We start from the raw sequence: 23,275 nt of genomic DNA on the forward strand, positions 1-23,275 counted from the left end.
ATATAAATTTATTTAAAAAATTTATTTTTTAAATTAATATTAAATAATAATAAATAAATTATCTTATTATAAAATATATTTTTCGTAAAAAATATTTTTAAATATAAATTAATTTTTAAAATAAACGAATAAATATTTATAAGTAGTCAATATGATATTCATATGCTTAACAAATATTTATTTATTTATTTTATTATCTAAGTATAAACATATGAAGGAATGAAAAATAATTACAAGAAACAATTTTTGTGGTCTAATTTCTTTCAGAAGTAATAATTTTATTTTGAAAGAAAATAATTTTTGGTTTTTATTACATAATAATCACAATTTTTTTTATCTAATATTTGAAAAAAAAAACATTTTTTTTAATAATTAAAATAAAAAAGCTTCCTTTTATTTTATTTTACTTTTGTATTTGCTAAAATATTCTCAGTCGTACAGGAATTCGTCTATGCGAGATCCAACGGTGCAGAAATAATGCAGACGTACTCCTCGAAAGCAGTCTCCCTCACACTGCAACAGAGGGATAAATAGATGCCTCAAAAACGAGGACCCAAGCCCTAGCGAATATAAAAATCGAAAACAAGAGAAGAAAACCTACTAAGCTACGATCATGGCGTTCCCTTCCCGTCTTCTCTCCAGATCCAAACAGGTATTTCCAGATCGAGTTATCCTTATCCATGTTTTCATCCCTTTGTTCATTGAAGCATAAGCTCATTTCCGTGGATTAGTAGTGATTGTTTTTTATTCCTTTGTACTTCGTTTGGTTCCCGAGAAAATGATGGCAGCCCAAGGAAAAAATTAGTGGAACTAAAAGAAATGCCGAATCTAAGTCAAAGTGACTGCGTCCTACAATGTTATTGTTGTCATTTTGAATTTTGGATTTTGTTTTTACTAGATTAAAGATGGAAATGAATCTGATTACGTGTATTGGTATTGTTGGTCTACCCATATAATTTGGGATTAATTGTATTTACATGAGAGTTTGTAAACTTTTTATATGAGTGGCTCTGAAGATGCTGTATTTAACGTGTAAAATGGAAGTAATTCCTAAATGCATAGTTTTTTCGTTGTAACCATGGTTCCATGCTTCGATCCTGTGAAGATTGAATTGGGTCCATCCAAGTTTTTATTATGGTTTTATCGTCTTCTTCACTGCCATTCTTAGCTTAATCGATATGACAAATAGTATGCAACATAAGAATGATTGATGGGGTTGTATTAAATTGCTTTTCTCCTTGTGGGGAAGAACAGTGATTTATGTTTACCACTATGATTTATCTTCTTAATTTGGATTTGGTTACCCTAGTTATTCTTTTTTTTTTATCTGCTGAATTATGCAGCTGTATGGAAGTCGAGTCATTCTGCAGCAGGAGCGTGTTATTCCAGTCCGTTATTTTGCCAAAAAGGCTGATCCTCCAGCTCTTAAGGGAGATGGTTAGTAAATGTGAATATGTCATTAGTATTAATATGGCTTGTGTCATATTGAAAATGTGATATGAAATGTTAAAGTTTTGTATCTTATGATTGCCAGTATTTCCAATTTGTTATGTTGGAATTAATGAAATTTAAACTGTCTGCTGCATAGATTTCGAACTTGTACAACCGCCTATTAATATTATTGTTATTATTATTATTATTTTTCTAAAGATTAAGTCTTCACTATTTTTGTATATTTTTTAGACATTTTTAATGTATGCTTCATTTGTAACTTGCTATAACTTCTATAACATTTTGAAAAACACACATTTTAGTTTGTATTGGTGTACATGTCCAGTTGCATTTGTTCCTAGGTGATATGGTGCCTAGCACAAAGAATGCATTGTGCTTTTGACTGCTCTACCTTTACAAATATATTTTTGCATGAAATTGGATTCCCTTTTTGTGTTTCGTTGCATCAAGTATGCTTTGTTTACATGCTGCACATTTGCATCGCTGAGCTAGGTTATTGAAGATCAGCTATTAAGGTGAATGTTTTTCTTATTTATTTGCTTTTGGTTTCATTTGTTAGAGATGCCCAGTTGATGGAATCTTACTGTAGATGCTGATGTTAAAGATTATTTTATGTTGGCCCATATGCTAATAAGTATACCTTTATTATTTAGGAAAAGAGTAAGACATGTGCTCGTCTTCATTCTTTGATGGATACATGATTGTCTATTACATCTTTGTGGGTGCATTTATTTCCAAAAGCATGCTTTGATGATTTTTGATAATTTACTGATAAATTATTTGTCTTTGAGCTGCAAAGAGATGCTAAAGAACATCTTTCTGGATGTCAAGAAGAAATTTGAGACAGCAATTGGAATACTTAGGAAGGAGAAGATCACCATAGATCCTGATGACTCAGCTGCTGTAAATCAATATGCTAAGGTCATGAAGACAATTAGAGAAAAGTAACCAAATTTTTCCCTTAATTTTTATTCTTACCCTCTCTATTTCAATGTAAAAAATTAAAATTAAACTAAAATGCATATTATTTATTTTCTTGGCTTTCCTTTGAAATATAATATTCCTATATTTAGCACCCTTGAACCATTGTTTAATTCTATACAGCAAGAAGTGTATTTTGTATACAAGCGCAAGACCTTACTTCTAATTCCTACCTTTATTTTTTCTTTCCTTTTTTTTGTAGTTCATCAATATGTTATTGTTGTCCTTTATTATAAAATATTCAAGATTTACATGCCATCAGAATATTCAATTGGAGACAGATTTAGATGTAACATCTCCATGTTTACATTCTGCCTAATGTTTTTTTGTCCGTCTTTGGCTTCTGCTATTATATAACTTCTCCTGAAGTATGTACTATGTATAATGATTTTCCTTTTATCAAGTTAAATGATATGGATCTTTTCCTTCTTGTACAGAATTAGGCATTGCCTGTACTTCAATGGCTTAGATACATGATGAGATGGTTAAACATTGTATTTCCTGCAGGGCTGATTTGTACTCTGAGTCACAGAGAATAAAATACACTATTGAGTCGCGAACTAAGGATATTCCAGATGCTCGGACATATTTATTGACTTTGAAGGAGATACGAATTAAGTATGTATCATTCTTTCTTAATTGCTGCCTGCCTGTCCTGTACTGGTTATTATTGATGTTGCAATTTAGGCTTCATGTATATGCTTGTGTGTCATTGATGTTAGTGTTCATAGTTAACAATTTTTTCCAGCATATCATGTTTATGAAGGTAGAAAATGTTCCATTTCATGGCTACATATAGGCATTTGGTATTAGCTAATTATTATTATTTTATTTTGGTTTAATTGCTTTGCTTTGTAGCAAAACTGGAAGTTATATTCTCCAACATAAAATATTTCATTTACCATTTGTTTATGTATAAATGTGGGCTTTTGCTACTGCAGGAGAGGTCTCACTGATGAACTTGGTGCAGAAGCTATGATGATGGATGCTTTAGAGAAAGTTGAAAAGGAAATCAAGAAACCTCTTATGAGGAGTGATAAGAAAGGAATGGCTCTTCTAATGACAGAGTTTGATAAAGTTAATAAGAAGTAAGAGTCATTTAGCAATGGGTTCTTGTTGGGTTTTGTGATTATGTTGTAGTATGATAAGCCTTGCTTGGACCCACTGAGCTTGCTTTATCTTTCCTGGAAGACTGGAAAAATAGGACTAGTCTCTATAACTATGAACATTGATATGCAATTACCAACTGCTAAAGTTTTGTATTCTGTATATAATTTAGTAGTGTTGAGTGCTAACTCAATGAGTTGTCTGTTCATTTTACGTCATTTCCCGGTGATATCATGCTAATGAATGCTGTTATACTTTTGGGTTCTATTTAGAGTTGTGTTGTTGCCAGAAATTAGTTTTCCTTGTGTTGAGTTTCAAATCTTTGTTATTCATTTTATCAGGCTTGGAATTCGAAAAGAAGATCTTCCTAAGTATGAAGAAGAGTTAGAACTCAAAATTGCAAAAGCACAATTGGAGGAGCTGAAGAAGGATGCTCTGGAGGCCATGGAAACCCAAAAGAAGAGGTATTCTATTGGTGCCTTGCTCATGATATTTGCTATAATCAGCCTCTGATTTTGTAGATAGGTGGGGATGGAGCTGATGGCCCTATGACAGTATTTGACTTGTAAAAAAAACAAGAGTTCCTTGCCAAGCATAGACATGTCACTATGTCTCTATCAAGCAGTAATGTTGAGATTCCAAATATTAGAAGCTTGATTTTATACTTTTCTGAATGAAAATTATAGAGATGAAGTCTGTTGATGTGTTAGTAGGAGCATTGGGCATTTTAATGTGGGTTGGATATGTTGTAGGTAGAAAAAGTTGAATGTTAAGTGTGGTATTGATGTATGATGTTTTGCTGTTTTCAGGGAAGAATTCAAGGACGAGCAAATGGTGGACGTGAAATCTTTGGACATCCGGAACTTCCTTTGAGAAAGTGCAGCAGTTGTTGATTTGATATTGGGTCTGACAAACCTGCATAGGATGTGGAGACTTGTCTCATCTGTTTTGCATGATAATAAAAGGACCGATCTTATATTTGCAGTTACGACTGCAGCAACTGAGTAGATATTGTTCTGCTATTTTGTATTCAATTTAATCGAAACGAAGAGCTGGAAATATGATGTGCGCTGCTTCTGCTATGAAATGATATACTCGGGCAGTAGTTCTCTTTTAACATTTAATATTCACTTTGTTTCTTGCTATTTTCTGGGCGAATGCCAGATACTCTGCTTGTGTGCTTCTTTAGTGTCAAATTTCAATTGCTTATTCCAATTGTTTGCCCTGCGTTTGCTGCAGTATGCACCCCTTGATAATTCTGGTTAATGGCCGGTTCAGAACGGCAGGCATTTTAAAACTAATTTAGATTAATATAAATTTCGAATCAGATTACAGTTCTGTTATAAATTGAAATAATTTTTTTTTGAAAAAATGGAAATTAAGAAAATTAATATTTGAATGTTATTAAAGTGAAATGAACTACACCTAAATCAGTATTATGTAAATTTCAATTTTAGGCTCCGTTAACTTTGATTTGTAGAGTGGGTTTAGATGATAATCAGTTAAGTCTGCATGTGCATTTCTTGTAGTTCTATCTCCCTCTCCACTTCCCAAGGCGCTAGGCCTTTGTCTCTGCCCCTTCTATCGTCCATGGATCGTCCTTTTTACTGTCGTTTGAATGGTTTCTTGTATCTGAAATTAGATATTACATCTCATTCTGTTTAAGTTTCTAGTCTTATTTTTAATCCAAATGCTTTCTACCACTTTCCATATTTTCTTTTCTATCTTGGAACTTCTCTAGAGGACAAGCAGAAGCAGGTAAGCTTTCAATGGTGGGATGCACTTCCGATTCGAAACACTTCTCTATTTTTCACCCACGCTGAAACCTGTATTTTGGAAATTCATATATAATTCTCCACTTGTTTCCTCCTAAAATATAAATTAATTCTCCTTTTTAAACTTAAAATATCCCATTTACTATGTATTTTAAAAATAAAATTTATTATTAAAAATAATAAAACAATATGAACTAAATATATCAGAAATCTCAAAGAAAAATAAAAAAAAACTTGACTAAAGAAATAATAACCAATTATAAGCTTTAAATTTTGATAAAAGGTAGACATCCGGAAAATAACTATTTAATATAATAACGATAACGTTTAAAATTCTGACTGACGAATAACTATTCAATGCAAAATAATTTTTCATAAGTGGATAATTATCATGCATAAATTAACCTCAAACCAAACAATTTAAACATAATTGATTACTTATAAAATTAAAATATTCAAACATTGTATCAAATAATTTTGTTGAAAGTTTACACTTGAGTGATAACTTCGACATTACATTTGAACTTTTAACTCGATAAAACTGACGTCTCAATTCAATTTTCAATTGGAGTCGAATATATATTAAAAAACCCACAACACTTCAACAATTGGCCACCCAAGTCTGCAAATTCAACACAAGTGTATGAATAGCTCAGCTGAACAAAATTGGTGACCGCAGTCAGACTTACATAACCAGAGACATCTCACTAATCAACAAACAGGTATAGAATTTTTTCAACCACATGCATCTGCATTTTTACTTACAATAACAAGAAGCTATGTGGGTTACTAAGCCTTTGGTTCCAAAATTTTCTGCACCACCTTCGGTAAACAAGTCATGGAGTGGTTGCAGCATAACAATATCATTAAATGCAGCAGGCATCTACCCTTCCTACCTTACACGAGGCTTTCAAGAATGAATAGAATTCTCATAATATCATATTATGCTTGATGATTAAGATTTACTCTTTTTATTTGATTTGGAGCTGTTATCCCCTTTCCGCTTTTTCCCACTCTTATGACCGTCGTGCTTTCCATGTTTTTCCACTTTAGTTTTACTCGACTTCACACTAATAAGGCCACCTGAGGTTATCTTTCCACCACTTCTCAATGCATTCTCAAAATCACCTTCTCTGTCAACTATGGCATACTGTTGGAGAAGCTCAGGATTCAGCATACCCTCCATCTTGGTTTTCATCCCATCCTAGAGTCAGTTCAGCACTCAGAAAAACAAACAAAGGGATAACTTGATTAAGCAAAGGAAAAAGAAAGCTAAAATAAATGGAGCGTACCTCAACTTGCTTTGCTGCTTCATTGAGATCATCCTCTACAGAGATGCTGTGAGGTTCCAGCGTTCTCTGAATTAAAAAAACAAAAGGGAAGTTTGGAAGATCGCATAACATTCATGCCATCAATTAAAAATTCAAGGAAGAAAAGGACAGAATAACACAGCTCTTCAGAAAAGGGTTGAATGCAGTATGGTAAAGATAAATCTTGTTACTCGAAGCAAGTTGCCTGTCATTGTGAATGTATATGCCCAGATAGCTTCTTGATTCAATTCTATTGACATGCATCTTAATGATGTCTACTTTGGTCATACATACTAAAAATGCTACTTATATATTGAGGTATCCGGTCAAGCTTTTGCTCTACGTGTTGCTTGATATAGCAACACATCCAACATCACCTTACTAATGACAGGTTATGTAGCTATGTACCCAAACTGTTACATGCATCTCTAAACATTCTTCATTCTGGCGTGCAAGGTTTGGGTTTTGCTGAGCTTACCTCTTTTAATCGGGGTAAGGTTGATTCAATCTCATTGGTCGCAATGCCATAAAGATATTTATGGAACTTCTTCATAACCTTTATAAAAAGAGACAAAATCTGTGTTCTTTCCAACTTCATTTGGTCCTGCAATAACAAACCAATGGGAAAGTCAAGTCTCCAACTCCAACTGCTTGAGTACAAAACAAGTAAAAGAAAACAAAAAGAACTTCACAGGTCAACCACCGCCATTTGATACATTTTAGAAGCTGAAGGTTTTGGTCCATGAGCCTTGGACCAAAGTAGATTCTGAGTAATAAGCAGTTTGTAATCAACTTTTCTCAAAAGAAACATGATGCTCATAGAGGTCTAGAAACTCCACATCCATCAAGTTCCCATGTATGTGCCCAAGTGAGTTTCACTATGTGCACATGCATTTATGCATGTGATAAATTATATATAAGCGATAAGTTGAGAACCAAACCTCCATATATGTGATGTTCTGATGCTGCAAACCAATGCATAGCAAAACAGAAGCCTGAACATATGACATTGTAATAGGAAGCTTCCCTTGAAAATACAGACGAGCAAGGATTGGAACAATGTCTAATATCTGAAAGAAAGGTAGCAAGAAAATCAAATACACATCTTATAATTACGAAATTGATGGCAGAAGTGCTCGAAAAATCTCTGAACATAGTTGAATTACTCTAATTTAATTACATTGCAAATAAAAGATCTCTATCTTTGAAATCTGATATGTTCTGCACAGATGAGATGGTGAAAGTATTGGAATCTAAGATGATAATTCATTATTGAGCTTCTTCAAAGACAGTAAAAGAATAGGAAGAAGTATTTCAAACACATATTTAATAGTGAAGAATTAGGAAAGATAACATTACTAAGTTTCCAGTCGCCCAATATGCAAACTTACACAACATATTTATACCATAAAAGTCCCAAATACAATAGAGAAACTACTGGATTTGTATAACCAACATGAAAATCCAAAATTCCCCCTTAAAGACTCACTCCAGTATTTAAAGACACATGTGCTATGCATAGGATTGAAATAGTTAGTCCGTTAGCTTGAAGCTAGTGACCATGCCATTACTTCTCCATTGAAACATTTTGCATTATCTTTATCCTATAAATATACAATTTATAGTCAGAAAACAAAAGATGAGGAATATATTGCATCGAGTACCATTTGCACCAAAAAAAGGGGGAAAAAAAAGCTTTATGATTTGGAATACCAGATGACTTGGAAAAATGCCATTTCCAAAAGTCATCGGGAAACCCAAAAGTTTCACGGCTTCAAGGAATTGTCAGCAACGCTGGACCTTAATTATGGCACTTATTGTTTCAAAAGAAATTGTGAACAGTAGTAATAATCATATCAACATCTTACCAAATGAAAATCAGCAAGATTTTCAGTATACACTTTCAGCCGTTCCATATCATATGGTGACAGATCAAATTTAAGTGACCTCCAAAATCCTTCTGGGGTAGATAATGCAGTTCCTGCATCTGTATCCGCATAGTTGATCTTGGGATCAAGGACACTAAAAGATTTGAAACGAGTGAGAATAAGCATAACTAATAACTAAAGCAAAAAACTTACTAGTAGATAAAGTTCCAATTCTAACCTCATAGCAAGCTTATATTCCATTGTTCGGAAACTAGATTCCAGCAATCTAGCAAACCTTAGCTTGAAATCTGAGGAGTTGAGAATTAAGCTAAGATACATGGATTAGAGAAGGTTGGGGTGAGCGGGAGGCCAAAATGCAAAATAGGACTAACCTTGGTAAAATGGACCGAAAAATCCCCAATCATCTGATCCATTGACTTCAATTTCTTCACTGTTTAGTGGTTTCAGGACCATACATGTGTGCTCACCAGTTACAGTACTCTATTCAAAGACAAAAAGGGGAGGTCAGGGGGTGACCCGGTGATTGACAGGAGAAAAAGGGCGAAAATTAAATTTACAAACTTGTTCTTTTGTTTTTTTTTTTGCCAGAACAAACTTGTTCTTCAATACACCAAGTCAAAGAATATTTGTACAATCATCTAAGAGAGAGCAATTGAACAAGATAACCAAAAGTAAGTTGCATTACTGGAATTTGGCCAATGTAGAACGGAGCAAATTTATGTTTCCTCCAAAAGCGAAAAAGGTCCAAAGTAAGCCCAAAAGAGACACCAAGGTAGTGAAGCTTTTCAGCTCGTCGTTCACGAAGATGTACTAGCAAATGTGGAAGGTCTGTCCTTGGTTTTATATTCTCTTCTAGCAATGAAACCTGTTAGAATAGTATGAATGTATGATAGAAGCATATGAATCCACACCCACATACAACGAAAGAAAATGTGGGAGTTGCTGATGTATGATAAACAGAGCCACATGCAGAATGAAAGGCAGGAAGTGGAAAGTACTTATGAAAGAATTTATTCCAAGAATAAATTGAAGAGTTTATGGAAAACGTAGTTCATCAAACAATTATGAAATCACGCTGCTCCCAAAAAATATAATTCTTCAAACAATTACGAAATCATGCTGGGTTCTTTGAATGAACCTGCTCTGCAGCTTCTGTAACTCTAATTTGGGGGGAGTCCTCATTGTTTTCAAAATCCACTTCAGAAATAGGAGTCAATTGTCCTTCATAGTACCTATACACAGTTAAATTATAATTCCCCCTTAGAACCGTCATATCATGGTCAAAGCTAAACAGCACATACAATATGTTGATTTATCACACTTGTTGCACTTTTTGGATGTCTCTTCATAGAATAATGGATGAGATTGTATCATCAGATCGATAAAACCATTTAATGCATGAGGGCTATGATAGTATGCGTTTTTTTGATATTCTACATTTTATCTGGGGGTCAAAGTGTGCAACCATATATCAATTTCTCTATCATGTGATCACTGCTTCTCCACTGTTTGTGTTGGTAAGTGAACTTGACTCAGCCTTCTAAAAATTTTCAATTAATAATGTTAGCCTTTATCTTTAGCCTCAATTTCTGGGATCATCACTTATCAGTCAAGAATGTGCTTATTGATTACAAAGAAAAAGGTCAGGTTTACTGCCAGTAAATATCTTTCAGAATGGTTCCATACTTGTGGCACAGTGGGTTATTGAAAACCTGGCAAAGATTTTGAGCACCATAGACATGTCAAACAATTCTAACCACAGGCACTATTTCTAGGAAGCAATTGATCCACATTCCAATGAGGGCATAAGGCCTCTATAGAACATTATGTTTTTGGACACTTGCATCTGCCATAATCATCTAGATTCAACTAATTTCTGTGCATTTAACAGCCCATTTACCGGCTATGAACATTACATAATTGGGCCTTCACTTGCAAGTGTCAAGTATGACGATGGCCCACACTCAACAAGCTAAGCTTTTAGAGGAAATTTTGCATTTAACATAATTAACAAAGAAAAACCACTGAATTAATTGTTTGTTGACTTCAATCATATTTCCTCTACCAACCCATTGCAAAGAATTCATCTTGCCACAAATAGCTTAACATACTAACAGGGTCCATTTTGACATCTAGTATTGACAAAGTGACAAGGTTAGAAGGAAGTTAAAGTTGCACATACCTTGTTAAGAGTTCCATCGCAGCAGAAGCGTATCCAAGCTGCATTTACTCCCCAGAAAGTATTACAATGCATGACAAGATTCAAGATAAAAAAATAATAATAATTTGGAATGTATGGAATAAAGAATTACCCTCATGGCACTTGGATGGGTGGCAATGCGTACAACACGAGCACCTGAAAGGCTGGGAAAAACTGTGTCCCGGAATTGCTCACAGAATTTCCATGGAATTTGATCTCCAAATGGCTGATGGCCATCGCTTAAGCTTTTGATTGCAGATTTACGAGAAATCTGGCCTTCAAGGCTGACCTGTCAACGAATTACCCAAGTGATATTAGAATCAGAATCATATATATACTATTTTTCTAATGACTAAAGACTGTGGAGATTGTTTCCTGTGGTTCAAGAAATTAGGCACGAAATCAAGTCTAAGAAAATGAAATGAAGGGCCTATCTAAGTGTCTATCTGGAGTGCAGGACACAAGCTGACTAAATATGCCTGGTAAGTTCTGAGGAAAAATGAAAGTCCAAGGAAAACAATGAGTTACAGTCTTACAGAAGAGCATATAGCAAAGTAGAAGCTGAGTTAGATCTCTGATGAGCATAGAAGGTAAACATGTAGATGAAACAAACATCCTCGTTGAGATAACAACAACAAGAGGAACTAATTTCTTTGGTTGAGGAAATTTACCATTAGATAACAAAATACAATAACAGTGGATTACGTAAATCAAATTAATCGAAAGAAACCATGTGAAATGCAAGAAGGAGATTTTATAAAATATGCAAATTGCAAAATCACAATCATAAAGGAGGCAAATGGTCATGCTGAATATTGGTCATTTTACTCCAGAATCAACATAAAACATATTGTAGCAACAGATAGAAACACTTGAGCTGTCTTTGCTAGGTTACCTGAATGACACACAAGATGTCAGGAAGTTTATTTTTTGACTCATCAACGGGGCCTGCACATATGAGACTCATGAACACTGTTTTCACACTGAATAATCAAATAAAATCAGCTCAAAGGGAAAGTACATACCAAGTAACACAAACAAATGATGTGCAGGAGCATCAGCCATTAGTTGTAAATCATTAGGAGAATTTTTATAGTGAGATGCAACATATAATGCCATCATTCTCTGCACGAATTAAGACAGATGAGAAGTAGTCATCCAATTTGTATCACAATACTTAACAATAATAATACTAGGAAAATATTAAATCATAAAGTATTTTTTACCTGCAAAAACAACTCGCTGTCTTTGTGATAGGAAAAAAGTGTATCCCGATTAACATAATAGAGATCACACTCACTGGGAGGAGGTAATCTAACTCCAGAAAAGAATTGCATCAACAAAGGGAATAGAATATAAAATGATTTTATATAGGGTCTTTATGGAGATGATGGAGGCTGTTTTCAGCATACCAACCTGCTGATACTGGGAATGGAATTTGCAACATCCAAGCAAAGCAAAGCATTAAGCCAGGATTCAATTGGATCACCAGAAGCATATCTGATAGACTCACTGAGCTCTATCTTTTTGAAAAGACGACCTGCAGGCAACTCAATGGTGAACTCAAAAAGTTCTTCAAACAATTAATCTATACAGGTAAATAAATTGTTAACTACCAAAGATTGCAAAAGAAAACAACTCTTAGTAGTGTGCTATCCAGGGATTATAAAAACAGGGGCAAAGAGAGCACATACAAATGATAGTTCATTACAGAAAATTTTGATTAGCCCTCTTATTAGCCTAAGCATACAGTTCAATGATGGATCAATTATCTTATTCATTCTAAATACTGTACTCTTTGTTACCAATTTCATTTAAAGAGATTGAGCAAATAAGAAAGCCAAATAAATTCCTAATTAACCAAATGTCTAGGAAGAAAAGAATACCCATTATATTCGTGGAGAGGTTCCAAGTTATACTCTCAAATAAGCAATTAGGTTGAAGTTGAACTTTTAAGCATTTAGATCAAAAGACTAGCATTTTCCCACACCATTTAATGTGCACATAGATGTGCCATATAAAACAAAGTTGATCTTATAACAAGCAATACGCTTATCAGAGTGACTATCCATTCAGAAAAAAGAACATTAACATAAGGTTTTCTTTCATACTATTGATTCATAGAGATATCAAAGCCATGTGAAGACCAGATATACCTGAAATAGAACCCTCCACATTCTTGGCAGTCATGTGGCTTTGATCCTCCAGTTGCTGCAGAAGTTTTAGCGACAAAGACCGGCCAGTACCTTCATATCTTGAAATGTGAAAGCCAATATAATAAATGAATGTGAAGAAACTTAATGAACTAGACTTCCTAAACTCAAGTAGTGCATCAAACATGCTTTTGAGAAATGAAAACAAATAACATGGTTGGAAATGGACATACGAGCAATCAGCTCTAACTGGGAGGTTGATTGTTTCATGTGAAAAATGATACTCCAAAATGCAAATCAATAACATACCCATTCACAGTAGATGAAAGGAAGACCAGGTATGGACCCAGCAGGGACTTCACAACCGGCAATGGAATGGCAGCTGCTTCATCAACCACCAGTAGTTCCACTTGGGAGAGCTTTTGATGTTCATGTGGCTGTATATACTGTAAAAAAAACAACACAAAAATATAAGCAATTAAGCACGTGTGGAGATATGCTCGTGCACGAACAAGATATAGGAAAGTACACATCGCTTTGCACGAGACATCCATTTACATCTAACCTGAATTGTTTGTCTGTGCTGTTTATAGATATTAATCCGCACAGTTGCTTTCTTGAATTCAGGATTTGCACTTTTCACAATATCATAATCAATATGTTCCTGCAAAAAAGAAAAAGAAACCAAAAAAAAAATTATGCAATATAAGATTATGATAAAGAATAGATAATTGACATTTTCATGGCAGTCCAAATTAAAAAAAATGGGAATGTCATATTAAAACAGGACAGGTATACACCTAAAATATTTATTAAAAAGAACAGAACAAGAAGAAAAGAAGTTCTCTTAACAAAAAAGCTGAACAAAATCCGGATATTCATAGCACAAAACATAGATGGTTAGAAATAGATGTTATTTTCTGCAAGGTATGCTAAATGGTAATTCCTTCAAAAGGAAAATTTTAACTGTTATTTCCTTAAAAACAGAAAGCTAAAGATTATAGCTTTTTCACTGAACTTATAAGCTGAGCTAACTGCATTGTCAACCCACAGGACTGCAAATGGGCTCCATTTCTTCATCAATCATAAAACATGTAAACATGTCAGATCACAGAATAATGATTACATGGTCAACTGATATGCTATCACAATGTTATGAAATTCATGAAGTATATTGCTTAATTTACATATGTTGAAGAAGCAGGAAACACGGTTATAATATATTGCTGGTTTTAGACCACATCAAATAGAAAAGTGCAACTGTAAAAATTGCAGAAAAGAAAAAGCATGTTAATTAGAGTGTAAATGGATGACATAGTATAATTAAGGGAATATTGCATGCCTTCCAAAATGAGGGGGAGAAAATTGTACCTTATATTCAAGTGCATCAAAACCCTTGCAAATGAACTCAAACAAAGTTTTCAAGTTTTCAGGGCTTGGTGCAGTTACAAATATATTTGAATACCTATAAAGGTGATTTTTCTCATTAGAATAACAGTAATGTGAAGCGTAAATTTTAAAAATAAAAGTAAAAAGAAGAAAGAATTAACAGACACTCGCATGCATACATGAAGTATGAAAAGTATAGAATTTAACAATTCACATTACCCTGCTGCTATAGCTCCAGAAACTGCTAAACCAAGTGCAGCAGATTTTCCACGGCCACGAGCAGCAAGCAAAGCAAGGGTACTACGCAGTGTCTTATCCAAAATTGCATCAAGAAATGTGATGACAGCTTTTCCCTGTTCAAAGATAAAAAGTTTTTATGTGCCATTGACACTACTTTAAGTCTCAGTCACATCAGTTTAAAATAGAGAGTGTGTGAACAAAAATCTAGATACTTGCCAAGGCTCTACCTGATCTAGTGTGCAACACTTTTTTATCAAAGGACCAACAGGAAAATCATCATGCAATTGTTCTTTCAAATTCTTCAGGTCTCGTTCTGCTTCTGAAAGACCTTCTGCGTCCTTCAATCCAGGGGGAAAAAAATAATAAGTATGCAAAGTTGAATACTTTATACATCAACTAAAGATATCAACTAATCATAATAAGAAAATCTCACTAGAAAAGGTTAGACAATACGAAGCTTCACTTAAATTCTTGGCCATGATAGTATAATAAAGGAGAAAATTGCAATTTACAATAAACAATGAAAGAATACACAATGAAAGGATTTTGAAATATTTCCACATCACTAACTGCATGTCTGCAATTCTAAAATTGACAAAAAGAACTGTTACCTCTTTAACTGGAACGGGAGTAATTGACCTTATATGAGATGAAATTGGTAAAACATTAAGCTCATCATCCATAACAACACAAGCTTTGCACGAAGCAAGTGATAGTAGGAATCGCTCATTGAAGCGCCCAGCAGCCTCAGAGTGGGATTCAGTACGAAACCTATCATGGACATCCTGCAATAAGCAAACTTCTAGTAAAGATTTACGCTTATTGTTCAAGTAAGTACTTGTTAGCAGAGATTCACACGTACAGAAAGAAAAATATCGAAATCCAAGACCATTAAACATGGCAGTTGAGAAATTCTTGTTTTTTTTGCAACATGATTGAGTTGCTGCCAAGGTTGTGGATTGAGTCTGCCATATTCTCCACTTAGTTAGTTGTTTTTTCCATGTTCCCCACTTAAGTAGTGGTCTTTCCTAATTTCTTAATTATAGCAGAGTATTCCTCCATGTTGAGTTCATGATTTTCAGCTTCCTTGTTTGTAGCACTTTAGTATTTAAGTTCAACAAATCAATAAATGAGACATGTTGAAAATTGTCAAAAGTTGTTGAGTACTAAGACTCGAGATTTTCAAGTTCTCTCTTAATGAGCTTCTACAACCTTCTATTTTTTCCACTCAATTGTCCTGTAACCAGATCCTATTCTAGAGACCATATTAGTACTTAAGTATGATTTATGAAGAACATGCCATTTAGTGAATCTTATCTCAAAATTATAAGATTTATAATGGTCACAACTATAATTTGATATTCATCACCAGTAAAATTGTAAGAGATGCATTCTTCAACACCAACATAGTTTCATATCTCAAGCATGCTCAACTATGCAACTACTGGTCGACCACTCCATAACATAACAAGCAAAAAAGTGAAAAGATGAGAACTTAAATATGAACTTGCACATACAAGATGGAAATTTTGTCTACCAAGTCAACTGTGTGTAGCAGAACAAAATTCTACAGGAAGCTTAATTCATTGAGAATTTCCTTTTAGTATTTCTCCCTTTTATAAGGTTCAGAATTTTTTAGGTATTATCCAAAGACAACATTTCAAAGTCATTTGGATAAAATAAATATACAAATAGACCTAAAAAATAATAGTAGAAAGTATATAAGTAAAGACTGGATATAAATAATAAAATAAAGGCCCAAACAAAAAACTATTTAGCTACACTGGATATGAATTTATACCATGACCATGGTGTAAAGACTGGTCAGTGAAGAGAGAGACCGTAACAGCAAGACAATCAATCCACCACCTTCTACCGTCTCTATTGTTCTGGCCAAAAGATTTGGAGTCAAAGCCTCAAAGTCCTACAATAAAGGAAACATATCAATATAATCAAAATAGAAGAGACCACAATAAACAGTTATTATGAGATATTTGCATTTGCAAAAGCTAAAAAAAAGCAAATGGAAAATAATCACCTGCAATATGCACATTCCAAAAGTATTTCCAAGTATTCTTTCAGAATCTTTGTACAAGCAATAGGTTAATCCTCCAGTTTCAACAAAAAGTGAAAAAGGATCAACTTTCTCAGGATCCAACAGTCCCCTCTGCATTAGCTTCTTTATCTGCTTCGCTCTCTTTTTCTTGTGACTACACAACCATAATGACCCCAATCATTATCAATAATTACATTTATCAATTAACTTCAAAACTAAGAAAAACTATATCATAAACATTGCTACGTCTATAATTCAAAACTTTAGCACCTAAAGACTCTGGCTTGAAAACATTTTAAAAATAAACAAACAACAAAAAAACACTTCTAAAGATCAAGAATAAACCTGCTAAGTTCAAGTTTGTCTTTGTAGCACCATAGGACAGTTGGCCTGGATTTGACCACTGCCTTGCTTAGCATGTAGTGAAGGTTCACAATCTGCATAAAATAAAAATCTTAGCAAGTAAATAAATTTCCCAGAACCAATTGGAATCCACATTTCCAAAACCCCTTAAAATTTTCAATACAAAAACCAAATTCCAAGCTCCATAATTTGGCAGACTTGGAACATGCAGGAGATGAGTTAGTAAACCAAAGGAATGGATTGCCTGGTCGCGCGACTTGTCACCAATGATGACGAACATAGAACGGTGCCTCAATTTGACGCCATTTTCAATGAGAGTTCTGATCCGCTCGTCCACCTTCTTTCTCATTTTCCTCTTCCTTTCTCTTCACCTCAGGAAGCAAGGGAAGCGAAGCTTAAGCTTTGGCCTTACGGAATAATTATTATATAGGTCTTTCTGGAGATTTATTGAGTTTTGAGCTTTGATTGCTAAGCTTCTGTTATGTTTTCTTCTGTTTTTTTAGGGTTTATGCGAGGGTTTTATAAGATGGCGGTTAAATTCGACCACTGAACCAATGCTAGGGCAGACGTTCATTCTATGAACCGGGTTCTATTGAACCGGATCCGTTTGCTGAGACCCGAGGAGTGAGGGAGACTGGGGGAAGACATATCTCTTTAAAAAATGCAGTACTCTTTTTATATTATTTTACTTAAAAAAATATGATTTGATTTTAATAATAATGTTATTATATTTATGTTGCATTACTTGTTGATAAAAATATATTACAAAATGCAGTACTCTTTTTATATTATTTTATATCTGCATTCCCCTCTCAATAATTATTAAAATTTAAAACCATGATTTTAACTATGATATTAACTATAATATAGAGTATTTAAAATTTAATAAGTTATTAGTAGAGGTGCAATTCCAATTCGTTATAGCATAGCAGTCTAAACACTCTACTTTAAAGAGGTATGAATAGAATGCTTGTACATCTGGCAAATACTAAAGACAATTTATAAATTATACCAAACTAGAAAATAACTTACTAATTAAAGCATAATGCAAAACACAATTAAAATTCTTAAGGTTCTCAAATATACTGCTTAGCCATGAGGCAAAGAGCATTTTTCTTGTGCATTGTAAGGCCTGGTACCACTTCCATGTCCAAGTCTTCATTGCTCATTCCAAAAGGCATCTCCCAATCAAATTTGTAAAGCAAATTAGCAAAAGCTAACTCCACTGTTGCAAGTGCTATACTTACACCAGGACACATTCTTCTCCCACCTCCAAATGGGATTAGCTCAAAATTTTGTCCTTTCAAGTCAACAGAACTGTTGATGAATCTCTCAGGACAGAACTCTTGTGCATTTTCCCAAACTTGTGGGTCTCTTCCAATTGCATATACATTCACATAAACTGTAGTTTTAGCTGGGATTTTGAACCCATCTAAATTGCAATCCTCAGTTGTTTCTCTTGGGATTATGGGAAGTGTAGGCTGTAATCTCATTGTCTCTTTCATCACAGCTTTCAGATAAGACAGTTTTTGGACTTCATCTTCATTTACAAAACCTTTGTTTCCAAATAAACCTCTGACTTCTTCTTGAGCTTTCTTCATTTTTGTAGGATTCTTCATCAGGAATGTCATGGCCCAAATCACAGCTGCTGCATTATTGTCTGTTGCTCCAGTAACTATATTCTGCAACATTTGGAAAAAAAATAAAAATAAAAATAAATGTATTATTTAATGAACTCAAACAGTGTATAATTTTTTTTTCATTTAAAAATAATATAATAATAACCATTAACACTGCTTTGATGTGACTAAAGGTGACTTGAAACTTGAGAGAAGGATCATTCCGGAGTTTAAGTAGGCCATCAAGAATATCTTCTGAATGATCATCAAGCTCTGATCTACCATAATCAAGATGTTCTTGGATAATCTTTTCATAGAAAATGTCAAATTCTTGGAAATTTTTTTCCAAGCGATGGATCAATCCAGTGAGTTTATCAACAAAACCCAGGAGAGGAAAATAGTCTGAAACGAAGAAGCTCGTGAAAAGGGTCTCAGCTTCTCTAAGTAAAGCTTGAATTCTACTATTTTCTTCCTTGTACCTCTGCCCAAAAGTAATCTTACTGATTATAGTATTTGCAAGGGACATGATAGCCTCATTTATATCTACAGGTTGGGAAGCAGAAACTAAACCGCAGATCTCTCCAAGCATATGGGAAACTTCAGATTCTCTAATGGGACGGAAACTTCTGGCTCTATTGGAGTTGAAGAGATGAACTTTACATATTTTCTTCATCTCTTTCCAATAAGAACCATAAGCTGCAAAGGCTAAGTCTAAGCCATTGTAGGACAACTTCTGCTGGCTAAGCTTGGATGGCCTGGCAGAAAAAATGTGGTCATGGGTTTTCATTATTTCTTTAGCCATTTTGGCTGAGGAAACAACTAGAACTGGTTCAAAGCACATGCGCAAAGACATTAGAGGTCCGTACTTCTGAGAAAGTTTCCATAGAGAGATATAAGAGGCTGAGTTATGAAGTTGATGCAAGTTGCCTACGAAGGGAAGAGCTCGGGGACCTGGTGGGAAATCAGGATTTGTTTTAGTTTTGCGATTTTGGAAAAGCAACAAGAGCAATACAGGAACAGCTAATGCAAGGAAGACAAATGAAACCATTGTTGCTTGTGAACTCAATAACCAAAGAATTTAACCAAAGATCTCAAACACTCATCAGTTATGTTAATCTCGATGCATTCTTTCACTTATTTATAGTTGGTCATTGACAAAGACTTTTAGCACCCGGATCGAGATTGCGCCTAAAAGAAAGACTTAAAATTCAGTAAAATTCACTAAGCTCACATGTCTCGTCCAGTCTGTAATCAAATTAGGCATGACACTGATTAGAGGAAAACCCAGCTCGTGTGCTTAAAATTCACTAAGCTCACATGTCTCGTCCAGCCTGTAATCAAATTAGGCATGACACTGATTAGAGGAAAACCCAGCTGGTGTGATATGATAGAAGGTAGGAAAGCAGTCGGAATTAAATCAGCAGATGAGAACAAGTTAAATTTGTATATACGAATTTACGTGATAAAAAAAGTCAATAATAGAGTAACGATTTTGAGGATAATTGAAAAAAAAAAACACTCTCAAAAATGTTATTTCAGAACATCAGTTATAAAGAATGTGCCCCTCACTTCATTAATTAAGAAAAAATAAACGAAAAGATGAATCGAGGATGTGCATGTGCAGTCCTACCATTTAAACTAGTAAAAATAGTTGCAGAATTATAGAATACCCCACAATCCAAAAGCTTTTAATATGTGTATTAAAAAAGGTAAAACATGTATATTAATTTTTAGGTAAAATTATTTTTTAATTCCTATAATATTAAAAAAATTATTAATTAATCTTTCAATTTTAAAAAATATATTAAAATATCTCTTATATTTTAAAAAGTTTATTAGTTAACTTCTACGTTAATTTTGTAATTAAATATTTACTATTTAATCTCTATAATTTTAAAAATTTATTATTTAATATTTTAATTTTTTAAAAAATTTACTAATTAGCACATCACGAATATTTTAGATTTTTTTATAATATTCAACGGCTAAAACTAACGAAAAATTTAACTAGTAGATATCTTTTAATATTATCGACGTTTTAATGTATTTTTCAAAATCAATAAATTAATTAATAAGTTTTTTCATATTATAAAGATTAAATTGTAATTCTCTAATTTTTATTTTTTATTTTTTATTCAACATGTTATTATATAATTGAATTAATATACATGGTAGTTATATTATAAATTCATTCATATACTAGTATGCTATTAAAACTAGTCATATAAATAAAAAGGCTATTAAATAAAAAAATTTAAATATTTACAATAATTATATTTATATCCAACACTTTAAATTTTAGATAGTAAAATCAAATATTTTTAATTTTTCACAACTATAATCAAGAAAATTAAATTAAATTTTAAAATGTTAATAGTAAATTATAATATCATTCTTAAAATTTTCTTCGACTAATAAAGTAGTTCTTAAATATATTTTTTATTACAATAATATTATTTTTTTTGTTAATTCAATTATTTATTCCTTATTTTTACTTTTACTGTAACAGCCCGGAAACCGAACTGCTACCGGCACTAGGATCCAGATCAATTTAAGGTCGCCGGGACCCGTAGTAACCCTGCTATACTGTCTGTGTACCTGTGAAATCCCATACATGAGCATACATTTTCTGTCAAACCATTCAAACTTTTCTTTCCTCCAGGGCTTAACCTGTGCATGCACTATTTCTGATCTATCAACTCATAATGTTAAGTCTAGTTTTCTCATATGCATAACAATAAAAGAAAACATACATAAAATGATCATGTGTATACCAAAAGGGGATTACAACTCTTATAAGTCAAGCACAAAGCTACACACTATACATTATCTCTTTACATGTACATGTCCACACTAGCTATTACATAACTGTTCTTCTTGCAAACCCTACTGGACTCCCTCTGGACTCTGAACCTGCAAACCTGGGGGATAGAGGAGAGGGATGAGCTATACAAGCCCAATGAGCAGAACTCTAAACCGGAATTTTAAAACATGATCTCATGGAATGCACTACATCACATCATCTCAGGGATAGACATGACCGCCAAAAATCCCACTGAAAGGATGCCTGGCCTAGCCAGGTCTTACAACCTCAATCTGCCTGGCCCGGCCAGGTCTTACAACTCTGTCTGCCTGGCCCAACCAGGTCTTACTATCTCTGCTGCCTGATCTAGTCAGGTCTTACCTACAGATGGCTGCCTGGCCCGGCCAGGTCTTATAATAGAGCTTGGACTATTGGAGTAGCCTTGGTCTATCCATAGCCTCATATACATCGTATTATGCAATGCGTCATCTTCGTGAAACTAATGCAAACATCCTACTATAATCTTATGATGCATGACATATGCTCAAAGCAGTTTAGTTCTGAAAAGAGAAGTTCCACTCACCTCTGGCTGACTCTGTACTCACTCTGCAGGTTCTGAAACAATGCTCACTGCTGCTCTCTGGGGTTCCTCTGGTCCGTACCTACACAGGTGGACTCAAATGAGGGACCAAGAAACTCCCCAAAAACCTTCTACAAGATCCCCAAACAATCACATAAAACATGCAAAAGAAAGCTGGACAGGGCACTTTCGGCGGCAGGTTCGGCGGCCGAAACCCCTCTCCAGAGACGAAACTCATGCATGTTCGGGGGCACCTTCGGCGGCCGAAGGTCTCGTCCAGAGACGAAACTCATGCACTTTCGGCGGCTGAACTCCCTCTTTCGGCGGCCGAAAGTCCCTTTCTAAACCGAAAGCCTAGCTTTCGGGGGCAAGCTTTGGCAGCCGAAACTGCCTCCACAAGGGGATCGGCAGCCGAACCTTCCTTCGGCGGCCGAACCTGGTTTTGCCCGCTGGGCAGAACCCTGCTCTGTTTCATGCAAACCTTTCTCCAAACTTACCCAACATGCATATCAACTACTCCCAACTAGCACATACCATAAAACATGCATAAAAGGGCCTAAAACTCACTTATAACCCCAAGAAACATATCAAACAACACTTAAACATGCTTAAACACTAAATCATGCAAAACCTCAACCAAAACCCTATTCATGCATACTATCCATCCAACTCCCAGAAAACCTTCAAAAATTAGTAAAAGAGGTTCTGGATCTTGACTTACCTCTTCCAAACAAGAGATCAAGTGATCCTAACGTGGAGATATGGAGAAATCTCCTCACAACTCTCCAAACTTCAAAACTTGGTTCTTTTGCTCAAAACTCTCAAAACCTTCAAAAACACATGAAAACTCTTCAAAACCTTACACGATTTGAGCAAGATCATGAAAGTCAACTAGGGAGGGTGTTGGACTCACCTCTAGCTGAAGATGGAAGCAAAATATCATCCTTCCACCGACTTGGCACCCTTTTATAGGTGGCTGGCCAGACCACCTTCGGCGGCCAAACGTGAATCCGAAACCATGCAAGGTTCGGCGGCCGAAAGTCACCTTCGGCGGCCGAACTTGCCATTTTCTCCCTTGGCTCTTTTCTTTCAAAAACTCATTTTCCTTTATACTTAAAACCGTAAAACAAGTCAAAAATACATAAGAAAACATATGGATTACCCTTCTCGAGGGTTTCGACACCCGAGATTCCACCAGACTACAGGAATTCCGAGGCCGGACTCGAGCCGGGTATTACATTCTCCCCCCCTTAAGAACATTCGTCCCCGAATGTTCCTCAAACAACGAAACACATAAACATAGAGAAACGGGAAAAACCTAACCTTAAAACAGATATGGATATTGCTGGAGCATCGAC

The 23,275-nt window shown here is 34.5% G+C and overlaps 3 protein-coding genes across 5 annotated transcripts; 1 reads left to right on the forward strand and 2 right to left on the reverse strand.

Moving 5' to 3' along the window:
- Positions 1–495: 495 nt before the first annotated feature.
- Positions 496–4,685, forward strand: LOC110628718 (probable ATP synthase 24 kDa subunit, mitochondrial). The gene is made up of 7 exons (XM_021775512.2): positions 496–652; positions 1,344–1,437; positions 2,252–2,396; positions 2,941–3,051; positions 3,375–3,521; positions 3,882–4,004; positions 4,350–4,685. The coding sequence occupies exons 1-7, from the start codon at positions 614–616 to the stop codon at positions 4,411–4,413; spliced, it is 723 nt and encodes a 240-aa protein (XP_021631204.1). The 5' UTR covers positions 496–613; the 3' UTR covers positions 4,414–4,685.
- A 1,164-nt stretch (positions 4,686–5,849) lies between these two features.
- Positions 5,850–17,532, reverse strand: LOC110628592 (RNA cytidine acetyltransferase 1). Of its 3 annotated transcripts, XM_021775339.2 has the most exons (26): positions 17,160–17,532; positions 16,898–16,989; positions 16,535–16,706; positions 16,298–16,420; positions 15,108–15,281; positions 14,724–14,834; positions 14,476–14,609; positions 14,239–14,332; positions 13,433–13,531; positions 13,177–13,313; positions 12,871–12,968; positions 12,131–12,254; positions 11,941–12,028; positions 11,740–11,839; positions 11,610–11,662; positions 10,827–11,003; positions 10,697–10,734; positions 9,653–9,746; positions 9,200–9,379; positions 8,886–8,994; positions 8,732–8,801; positions 8,494–8,647; positions 7,567–7,695; positions 7,104–7,229; positions 6,608–6,673; positions 5,850–6,519 (listed from the first exon to the last, which is right to left on the reverse strand). In XM_021775339.2, exons 1-26 carry the CDS (start codon positions 17,262–17,264, stop codon positions 6,271–6,273), a joined length of 3,096 nt encoding a protein of 1,031 aa, XP_021631031.1. In that variant the 5' UTR covers positions 17,265–17,532; the 3' UTR covers positions 5,850–6,270. The 3 variants fall into 3 exon arrangements, with proteins under 3 accessions (XP_021631031.1, XP_021631032.1, XP_021631033.1); XM_021775340.2 differs by lacking the exons at positions 14,239–14,332; positions 14,476–14,609 and having other exon boundaries at positions 17,160–17,531; XM_021775341.2 differs by lacking the exons at positions 14,239–14,332; positions 14,476–14,609; positions 14,724–14,834 and having other exon boundaries at positions 17,160–17,531.
- A 392-nt stretch (positions 17,533–17,924) lies between these two features.
- Positions 17,925–19,631, reverse strand: LOC110628595 (cytochrome P450 71A1). The gene is made up of 2 exons (XM_021775346.2): positions 18,701–19,631; positions 17,925–18,597 (listed from the first exon to the last, which is right to left on the reverse strand). The coding sequence occupies exons 1-2, from the start codon at positions 19,580–19,582 to the stop codon at positions 17,992–17,994; spliced, it is 1,488 nt and encodes a 495-aa protein (XP_021631038.1). The 5' UTR covers positions 19,583–19,631; the 3' UTR covers positions 17,925–17,991.
- Positions 19,632–23,275: the final 3,644 nt, after the last annotated feature.

Source organism: Manihot esculenta, chromosome 12 (assembly GCF_001659605.2).
Source record: "Manihot esculenta cultivar AM560-2 chromosome 12, M.esculenta_v8, whole genome shotgun sequence".
NCBI lineage: Eukaryota > Viridiplantae > Streptophyta > Magnoliopsida > Malpighiales > Euphorbiaceae > Manihot > Manihot esculenta.

Excerpts from the sequence above, each read along its gene's own strand:
- LOC110628718 (XM_021775512.2), top strand. The coding sequence starts at position 614 with ATGGCGTTCCCTTCCCGTCTTCTCTCCAGATCCAAACAG. Across the intron at positions 653-1,343 it reads TTCTCTCCAGATCCAAACAG|CTGTATGGAAGTCGAGTCAT; the intron begins GTATTTCCAGAT and ends TGAATTATGCAG. Across the intron at positions 1,438-2,251 it reads TCCAGCTCTTAAGGGAGATG|AGATGCTAAAGAACATCTTT; the intron begins GTTAGTAAATGT and ends TGAGCTGCAAAG.
- LOC110628595 (XM_021775346.2), bottom strand. The coding sequence starts at position 19,582 with ATGGTTTCATTTGTCTTCCTTGCATTAGCTGTTCCTGTATTGCTCTTG. Across the intron at positions 18,598-18,700 it reads ACATCAAAGCAGTGTTAATG|AATATAGTTACTGGAGCAAC; the intron begins GTTATTATTATA and ends CAAATGTTGCAG.
- LOC110628592 (XM_021775339.2), bottom strand. The coding sequence starts at position 17,264 with ATGAGAAAGAAGGTGGACGAGCGGATCAGAACTCTCATTGAAAATGGC. Across the intron at positions 16,707-16,897 it reads GACAAACTTGAACTTAGCAG|TCACAAGAAAAAGAGAGCGA; the intron begins GTTTATTCTTGA and ends ATGGTTGTGTAG. Across the intron at positions 14,610-14,723 it reads AGTGTTGCACACTAGATCAG|GGAAAAGCTGTCATCACATT; the intron begins GTAGAGCCTTGG and ends ATCTTTGAACAG.